The sequence below is a fragment of the Pecten maximus genome, chromosome 3 (genome assembly GCF_902652985.1).
Source record: "Pecten maximus chromosome 3, xPecMax1.1, whole genome shotgun sequence".
Classification (NCBI taxonomy): domain Eukaryota; kingdom Metazoa; phylum Mollusca; class Bivalvia; order Pectinida; family Pectinidae; genus Pecten; species Pecten maximus.
Genome location: NC_047017.1, coordinates 5,668,633 through 5,678,986, shown reverse-complemented (window position 1 = coordinate 5,678,986; position 10,354 = coordinate 5,668,633). Strand labels below are relative to the sequence as shown.

The 10,354-nt window shown below is 35.5% G+C and overlaps 1 protein-coding gene across 1 annotated transcript in view; it reads left to right on the top strand.

The window, feature by feature from the left end:
- Window positions 1–1,083: 1,083 nt before the first annotated feature.
- The window catches only part of LOC117324580, a 30,216-nt gene continuing 20,945 nt past the window's right edge, over window positions 1,084–10,354 (top strand). The window contains exons 1-12 of the mRNA XM_033880500.1: window positions 1,084–1,308; window positions 1,727–1,871; window positions 4,640–4,684; window positions 5,388–5,515; window positions 6,025–6,140; window positions 6,504–6,614; window positions 7,104–7,239; window positions 7,551–7,741; window positions 8,211–8,344; window positions 9,137–9,201; window positions 9,559–9,644; window positions 10,165–10,329. Of these exons, the coding sequence (XP_033736391.1) occupies window positions 1,144–1,308; window positions 1,727–1,871; window positions 4,640–4,684; window positions 5,388–5,515; window positions 6,025–6,140; window positions 6,504–6,614; window positions 7,104–7,239; window positions 7,551–7,741; window positions 8,211–8,344; window positions 9,137–9,201; window positions 9,559–9,644; window positions 10,165–10,329 (1,487 nt within the window). The 5' untranslated portion in view covers window positions 1,084–1,143. The remainder of the gene's footprint in view (window positions 1,309–1,726; window positions 1,872–4,639; window positions 4,685–5,387; window positions 5,516–6,024; window positions 6,141–6,503; window positions 6,615–7,103; window positions 7,240–7,550; window positions 7,742–8,210; window positions 8,345–9,136; window positions 9,202–9,558; window positions 9,645–10,164; window positions 10,330–10,354) is intronic.

Genomic DNA, 10,354 nt, shown 5'->3' with positions numbered 1-10,354 from the left:
TCCGGGACTACTTTTTAATTGTGCGACGTCACTGGGAAAATCCTTCTCTTTTTTATATGTATGATAACTTTCACAAATCTACTGTATCATTTTTCTGTGTCATTTGAAAAAAAAAATATTGTGATCATTGACCTATAAATTCAGTCATATTATTATTGTTTGTCGAGAATTTATTTTTCACCGCGGAAGACGGAGGAATATGACATGGTGTCAAACATCAGTCGGCAGTTTCCGAAAAGCAAACCTCTGGCCAACATTAATATATATTTGTTATTATCTTGACACTTTTACAGTCAGCTTATTTTTCACGGTATACCATACTTTTTTCTCATCTTTCCAAATACAGTATGGTTTCAATGTCGGTCACCGAGAAAAAAATACAAAGTTTCTATATGGGTTCGCCATGTTGAATCGATTTCCCCGTGCATTTCACGAAAAAGATGTGAGAAAAATAGTCCATCATATGTTAGGAATGTTGGATAGGGAAACTCTACCCGAGGATGTAGAATTTGGGGTCAGAACCTAAACAGAGATTCTACCCGAAACAAGCCTCGGTTCTGACCCCAAATTCTACACCCTCTGGTAGAATTTCCATATCCAACATACCTACATATGATGTACTCTGTTATTTAGACCTTTGGTAAGATGCCTTTTATGTACTGACAGACGGATATTATGTGTGTGTAAGATAACTCCGCACTGTTGCTCAACAAAGGTTGTCCTGAGTACATCTAATTGTAATTCAGAGAGGCAGTCTGCTCTATATATTTAATATACATATATAAATCATGTATGTAGTATTTTATAGTGTCACATTATCTGTATATATTGGCCTCTGTAGTATAATCTGTTACTTGCTACCATACAGGGACACAAGCATAACTCGGCACTGACCCCCTCGTTGCAGGATTATGTTCAGAATATAACCCTCATTTTCATGCTGTGCTTGTCTAGTACGCCGTGAACGTGCTCATTAACTAGATGCATATTATCTGTACCGTCAGTTTTATCCCCGAACTTGACCAGGTCATAGGTCACATCTGACCGTAGCTTACCAAGATCGGCTTAGTTATCTCGATCTACGATAAAATAACCACCTGTGTGATTGTTGCTGTCCAGTGTCTATATGTATTCCAAACCAACATGGCGGCAGTCACCACTGTACTTCTCCAAGCTGCACCGATATTTATCGTCATCCTCTTTCTTCTGAAATTCCTTCAACTTGTGAAAAGGAAGTATGACCTGTCGAGGTCATTTAAGGACTTTACGGGGCCGAAACCTCACTGGTTGTACGGGAACATGAGGGAGGTTAGTATGAAAAACATTATCTTGATTTTAAGGTAAATTCTTCATGCTCAATTCGTAATTGAATAATTATATTGATATAATTCTGTTCAGGTTGTTCGACCAGGAGAGAAATATCCAAAGTAACTTAACATCCCACGATCTTTATTGAATACGCTTTGTTCTCCGATGTCCCTGGCGTTCAGAGACAGCGTTGTCATGGGAGCGCAGAAGGTAGATTTAAAACGATTAACGTTTAGCAATAAGAATTTGAAGGTTCTGACCAAAGGATTGTCATTTGAAAAGTAAATGTCAACAATGCAATCAGAGGATCAGAGGACAAATTACTAATAATGTGACTTTATATATTTAGTCTGATTGTATGGCGTTTTGTACAACTAATTCTTATTTTAGGGTTAATATTTCCATGTTTTTTCTTCAGATTTCTGGCGACTTAAATGGACTGCTGAGAACTGTCGACTATGGTGCCACCTACGAAGGTGTATTTCCGGTCTGGATGGGTCCACTCGACGCTTATTTGAATATGGCTCACCCGTCTATAGTTAAGCACGTTTTCTCTGGATCAGGTAACGTATCCGGCCTTGTCAATACTGTGCTGTATGTAAAAATACTCCTACCAATAAATATCTCTACAGTTTTTGTATCAGGTTTTACATCAAATACATCCCAGTATTAATCACTTGTTGCCAATTTTGCAAAGACAAGCATCAAACTATTTATACGTCGACACATTTTTGACTTTGTATACTGTCGAAAGATTTGACAGAAACACACACGATATTAGCACCTTTCAAAGCAAATTCAGTGTTAGATCCAAATTGAATTAAACTACATCATGAAGCTGTTTCGTCCGTCTAGGACTCGTCAGCGAGGAGCTAAAGTGTCAATACCTATGAGGCGACTACAAAACTCAAAACAGGTCAATATGAATGACAAAATTCCGGATGGGAGATGTAAAATACCCATTATTCAATAAAGATCATAATTTTTTTATATTGAATTTCAGTGAAGGTAAGATGTAACTGTATATTGTAAGTATATCATATGCACATAAGAATCCTTTAACTATGGAGCGGAGAGAATCCTGCCATTGATGCCGAGTCCTAGACTTTCTAAAATCATACAACACTTGACATAAGTTTCATAACTTGCGTTCAGGTTATTTTATGACAAAATTATGTTTTAACGTAAAATTTGTGCATTCAGAAAAACAAAACGAATTTGCTAATACAATATAACAATTCGTATCAGATTATCCTTGTTTCTTAATTTCTCATTTTCTATTTAATATTTCATGTTTTTCATTTCAAATTTTAAAAAATAACGTCTATGAATTATCATTTTATCTATTGTAGAGAACTAATTTATGATACGATTTATTCGATCCAGTTTCGTGTTGAAAAACGAAACGCTATCTACGATTTTCTTGTTTTCATATAACAGATTAGAGTACTGTCGGTGAAAATCTCTTAAACATACCATATTTGATGTCTGAAGTTTAAGTATAGATATAAAATACCAGCAAATTAAACATGAATTCAAGAAAGCTACTTTTTCAAGACATCTTATGTCGTAAGCTGGATGGTATAGACTCTTAATCTATGTGGAGGGGGAACGGGGAAGTCTGAATATCTGATTATGTCGGTACCACAAAAACAACAGATAATACCAGCATAATAACGAAAACGTAATACTAACTTAAAATCGATAAAACGATTATCTTCATTTTCGCAGGCACATGCTTTCGGCGTTCGACCATTGTTGCTGTTGACTGATAACCCGTCAATTGCATTGTGGGACTAATTTTCATAGAAACTTTTCCATCGGACCCAGTTATTATTTTTGGGAATTTCTCCTATATTGTTATAAATACAGTGGACCCGCGATAATCCGGACGCCGATAGTCCGGAAAACTCACAGTCCGGACGGAAATGCACGGGAACGGATTTCCGTAACGTTATTTGTACTCACCAGTCCGGAAATTCGGATTCCGATTCCGGAAGCCCATTTTGGGAACACTGTACACATTTTCCTCCAGTTTTTTGTTTTGCATTGATTTGTTAAGTATAATTTAAATTCTGAAATCTGTAAAGAGGTCAAAATATAAACATTCAAATATGTATGTCTTTGGTTGTATGGGACTATAAGGTCAGGGATAGAGAATATAAATAATACATTAGCGTCTAAAATTCTACACACACGCACATGTATTCTGTTTAAATAACGACCTAGAAATTACCACTAGACATCAGGTTGGAGTGCTCTTATTGGTAAACAATGCAAATACAGTCCATATTTATTTATTGATTACGGCGGTTAAATCAACATTAAAGGTCGTTTTGTCACCAAATGAAATACATAATTTTTCATAGGCATGATACTAATAGTTTTTTCTGTGTTGTTCGTCTTTGGTTTTGTTTCAGCTTTTCGTTCAATATTTAAAAGGAAAGATTAATTAACATACAGTTTAACACGTTTTTCCTGACACGGCTTTATTCTCCGTGTACGTTTTCAAGGATCTCCATATAGATATTTATTACATTTTTACCAGTGAAATATCAAAAATTATTCATTCTATAAAAGTGATATTTTTCACTCGTGAAAAATATCACTTTTGCTGATTTGACCAATCAAATTAATGATTAGAAAATACCAAAATAATTGACCAATCAGAAAGCCCGACATGTATGTCAGCACCTGGACAGGGGGAACAGCGGTAAACATATGCAAACTTTCGCTGTAGGCCTAGTTAGCATACGGGGTAGGTTTTTCGTTGATAAAAAATGTAATAAACAGAATATCTAACAGTGTCTATAGTAATACCAAATATATTTCACTCGTGCGGCTAATATTTTGATATTTTTCACTCGTGCTGCGCACTCATGAAAAATATCAAAATATTAGCCCCACTCGTGAAATATATTTGGTATTACTGAAGACACTGTTAGATATCCTCTATATATGTTGTTCGTATTTGTTAAAGTACAGTTCAGGATTATGAATGTTTTACAAACGAACTTAACATCACTCTTATGCTACCTTTCATGTTTATTTTTAAAGTAGTTTCTTAATCTGATGAATGTCGCAAGCAATGGTGTTATTATGATATCACAACATCTAGAACGCGGAAATGGGGGCACCATCCGATTATTAACAATTTTCTCTCCATAAAACCACTCTTCCTTCATTGCTTATGATGTGTGTGGTGTTTTCATATTTGTATATATCATCAAATTACTATGTAGCTTTGTAGAGCCATAAAATTAGATTAAACCGAATAAGAAAATGTTACTTTATGGACAAATGTATAATTGAACTTTATCGAACATTTCAGATCCAAAAGACGAATTTTCCTATGCGTTGATGCGGCCATGGATAGGTACGTAGATATCTGTAAAATCGTAATATCTTTTTCAAGTAAGGGTTCCTTATTTCTAAGACTATCTTATTTTTGAGTTAGGGCTATTCAACTGAATAAAGAGACTGATTGAAGAGCAAATTGCATTTTTAGAAATCTGAATTGATGCAGGAAATAGATAAAAAGATAAAAGTTTAAACATATTTGTTTATACCGATTTAACGTCCCCGCTAATGCCAGGGTCATATGAGGACGGGGTTTAAATAGGCTCTGAAAGACTTGAGTTAATGTACTCATTTACCTCCGTTTGTTTTTACAACATAGAAAATAGTTCCAAATAAGTACGCGATGCACTTGACACTAGCCTGATTATGTTTCTCTAGCGATGACGCATTTATTTTTTTAAAAGTTTACTTTGTATTGAATATTTTGACGACCTCTTATATTTTTGAAATAGGCATTACCAGCGTTGTATCTCTACATATACCTGTGATTGCCTAATATGTAGTCTTTGTAGTAGAATAGCGTTATACGAGTGTATTGTAAACACAGACGTTTTAACAAAATTTCTGATAATATTGTCTTTCTACACTTCACGTTCTGTCTCTGTTGATTTTTACTTCGATTTAATGTTTTAAAATCATAAAGAGAATGAAAAAAAAAATTAACAAAAAACGAAACAAAAAAACCCATACACAGCTTCAATACGATATTGGTGTTTTAGGGGACGGCTTACTCCTAGCAGGTGGGCGGAAGTGGGACCGAAACAGGCGCATGCTCACTCCAGCATTTCACATGGACATATTGAAACACTATGTTAAGATATTCAATGAATCCACAAAAGTGTTAGTGGTAAGTTTTCATCTGTTTCCATTTTGACGTGTATATTTGGAGCGTTCGTAGCTTCCAGATGGTTTCAAGAGAATCTAGCGAACCAGTACAGCAGTTTTGTGGTTTCAAACTTTAGTAGCAGACGCTCGGTAACGGGGACATACTACAAAACCTTTACACTATTGCCCAATTAATTTGTACTTTTTCGATTAACTTTTTGATGCGGTTACATGGTCCACCATAATTTAACGGCATATGCAGACCATATACACAATTTCACAGGAAATCAAATGGCTGCTGTGCTGATTTAGCGAGGATGCAATAAGACGACATTAACTTCATGATAGTGTTTGTTTTGACAATAAAATCATACATTTGTGCATATATTATTTTAGTTCCATTACAGTATGAGGAAACTTGGCCTTCAAAACTCAAAACTTCAAAAGATAATATCAAAAATTGATTCTCAGAAATAAATTCCATATTTCAAAGGCTACACTCAAAGACACATTTTTTTGCAATATATACAGAAAAAATGGCGGGAAAATCCGGGTTGTGTGGAGACGTTTCATCACATGAGTTTGTTGACGCTGGATAGTATGATGAAGTGTCTGTTCGGTCACCATAGCAACTGCCAACTCGAAACGTGCGTATATTTAGATTCCCTTTGTCATATACCAAAGTTGCTGTCACCATAGCAACTGCCAACTCGAAACGTGCGTATAAAAGTTGCTGTACAGCATTAAAGCCATTTTTATTTTTTTCGCCTATCATCACGTCTACAATTACACAGGTGAGGACGTCACAAATCCACACAGAGGACATAATGAGAGTTTGATAGTGTTTTTATTTTATTAGAATTTTTGGTTTACACACATACGACTACAACATATAGCAATGGATGTTTTAACAATTGCTGTCTGATCTATTGACTAATATGTCGCTTTGGTTAAATTCATTGAAATACATTGTATAATGCTTAAGGAGTTGTTCCTCTTCTCTCCACCAGAGTGCGCCCTGCTTACATCCAGTGTGTATACGATGTCTCCGATCTCATCGTCAAGAGGATAATGAACCCACTTCATCATTACAGATTTATATACTCTCTGTCGGAAAACGGGTAAATATATATATTCTAAAAATATCCGGATAACCCCTCCATGAATAACCTACCGGAAATATGTCCTCTACCATACTTTGTCAAGTCAAGCTTGCCTGAGCTAATTGATCCGCAAATATTTGCTGAAAATATTGAACATAGGTTCGTACAGTCAAATGATATCAAGATCGGCACATGCTTAACTTCAAGAGAAGTAAATGAGACACCATATCTGTCTCCCATATGACCATTTCTCCCTTTTATCAACACCTCACAGTTGAGTTGACATTCAATTGTCCAGAAAGAAAACAAAATGCAGGTTGATGAAGACTTTGAGAAAATTTATCATCAGTATCATACTATAATTTAAGACATCTGCTTCTTTGTGCGAAATGAAGCTACACGTTATTGATGCTGGCTAATATACCTTGTGGTTCCGTTGTAAACATCCGGTTTTCTTTTTAGTATGTGAAATCACCTGTAATATATTCGATATTGTTTATCTTACAGGCGCAAATTTAAGTACGCATGCGATACCATACATGAGCACTCGAACATGTTGATAGAACAGAGAAGGAAATTGTTGGAGACAGAGAAGCCCGGGTCAAGAAACATTGACTTTCTTGATATTTTACTCACAGCAAAGGTAACTACACTATCATCTTCTTATTTTATACATTCAAATAATTTTAGCGCGTTTTCAAATGTTAAAAGGTTAATGCAATGATGAAATGAAGCATCGAGAATTCAAAACGCCAAAAAGCCAAATTAAAGAAACGGCAATTAGACAAAAGCTCAATATGTATACTCGGTAATTTTAATGGAAAATAACAATATGTTTGATTATTACAATGTATTGTGTTAACCTGGTTTGCTTCTTTATAGTTGTCATGGTTTCAATCATACGAATACCTAGATTATTCTTTTAAGAACCGTGTAATTGTACTTCCGGTGTAGGATTCGGACGGGCAGGGTCTGAGTGAACAGGAGATTCGTGATGAGGTGGATACCTTTATGTTCGCGGGGCACGACTCCACGGCCAGCACGCTATCGTGGTGTCTGTATAATCTGGCTCTACACCCGGAGTATCAGGACCAGTGTCGGGAGGAGGTGCAGCGAGAGTGGGGAGACAAGACCGAGCTCACGTGGTAGGTCAGATTAACATCTCTGGGATGGAATTGTACAAGTACACACGTTAATAGCGCATTTAAATTGTGGTTCAGTAAATGATGAATTATAAGCATATCTTTTGCCATAAATCAGTTTCTTTACTCTAGGCCATACTAACGCAATGATGTCAGAGGCCAAAATGGATGAAACCTGACGAGATGTTAGATACAACTGTTTTAAAATATCAAAACTAAATCAAAAAGCAAAAACAAAAAAACAAACATGGTAGAGGAGGTGCACCGCCCTTTCATATCAATTTTTATCAGTAACGACACAATTATAACAGGATATATCAATGGCAGGTAGGATAAGATGGATACAATAGAAATAATACAAACATAAACTAGGGTAATTGATGCCTATTACAAAAACAGTATCAAAACGCCTCGACGTAGTCCTTCGAGGGAAACTGGTAGCTTTGATCCTATGGTTTACATTTCGTCGTAGGGACGACATCCACAAAGTATCGTTCACCTTCAACTGTATCAAGGAAAGCCAGAGATTGTTTCCACCGGTACCTAACGTGTCCAGGTGTGCTGAGAGGGACATAACCTTACCTGATGGCCGCGTCATACCTAAAGGTGAAATGCTATTAAATTTGCCTTTGTCCAGTTGGCATTCATAAACCCATAACTTCCAAATGAAAGCAGTTCAATGCTTATATTTACATTTGACAACGATTTTTAAAGACAGTTCATTTCTCACGTGCAGATTGGCAAAAAAAGTGCATTGAAATAATATGAAAATAATACAGTCAATTCTTTTAATTATCTGTGTAACAATATTGTATACAATTTCATTTTGATACTTTTTAATTAACATAAAAAACGACGTTGTCCTAGGCTTTATTTTCATAGAACCATTGATTGTTTACGTTAGCTACAAGTAGTTGCAGTGGGTGAATATATCCATGCGCGGCATGGATTGATGTCACGTTTTGGGTGTCAATTATGTTCACATAGACTGCAAATCTTTTTACTTAGTTTATATCGTGGCTTTGCCACCAAAATGTAAATATAATTATTTAACTCTTAAACGAGGATTTCATACTGTCCGGAGACAAGCAGATAACTTCAAATGCCTTACAGTATTGCTATGTAGAAAATTGATAAATGCACACAATTCAATCTCCATACACACTCTATCCTTCTACCGTCCATCTTCAGAATTCAAAGGTACATCCCCAACTCCATACAATTCTTATGCACCACATGGATATCTCGGGGCAAAAACCTAATGTAAATGCAAATCACGGTGAATAGCGACACCATCATCATTTGGGGTTCTGCTTCGATAGAAGTTTATCAAACGATTAAAGTTTTAATGTGATATTCAGAGTTTTAACTTCAATGTAAAATTGTTTCGTTTTGCAGACATGAGAATGGCGGTGTCGTTGTTTGCTCTACACAGGAACCCGGATGTTTGGGACAATCCGGAAGTACGATGTTTTTCTAAACTAGTATTTTTTTCCGTTTTTTATATTATGTTGATAGTGTGAACTTATCATATTAATTACCAGCATTAACGAATATTTCCCAGCACGTTATTAGTACAAAAGCCAATATTATTCTTAGGGGGAAAAGACAGGCTAACACACATTTATCCAAATAATAACTAACAATGATACATGGTTCTATTGGAAAAAGATAATCTACATATTTCTATAGTCAATACAAAATCTTCAATTATATCTTATCGATATATAACTGTATTTGTTTTCCTCTTATTTTAATTTATTCAGAAACTGCATTTGTTTGCTTCAATGACTAATGAGTACTAATGATTATCCTTTCAGGAGTTTAACCCATATAGATTTTCCGAGGAAAACACTAAATCCAATGCCGGCTCCGGGAGCTTCATCCCTTTTTCATTGGGCCCTAGGTAATCCGACAGGCATTCTATGCACACAAGACCTACTACCCTTTCAATAGTTTATTACCATTTCCCCCTTAATTCAACAATATCTTATTTCCATACTACCCCATCTTTAAAGAAATAATACATTGTAGAACGAAAGTTTGTATGTACTTGGTAACATTTTAGCTTCTGTTTTCTCTTAACCCTAACGTTCATCAAACGGATATTCTTCAGATAACTGTTTCTAGTTATATCTACAAGTGCCTTTACCTACACCAGGAAGAGGGCGAAACAACTGTATGATGCAGTTGAAGTCATTTTGTCTGTACCATATCTTACTTTGGATTTTTATTGAAATATGCAACTTATTTGGATTTTTATTGAACAATCTACATGTCAACCCATTAGTCATTTTATTCTTTTCAATTACATCCAATGAATATTACGTGTACATTTGTATATGGTTTTAAATAAGATCTCTTTAAACCTCTCTTCTGACATGACATGTTCGAGATAGTAAAATTATATTTCTATTTCATTTCAGAAATTGTATAGGGCAGGCATTCGCCACAACCCAGTTGAAAGTTGTTATACCAACAATTATACGCAACTTTCGGTTGACACTTGAACCCAGTCGGCCAGCGGAACCGGAAGCCATGCTCATCTTGAGAAGTAAAAACGGGCTGTATCTAAATATCAAGCCATTATGATCGACAGTTTTGTTTCTTTTTGCA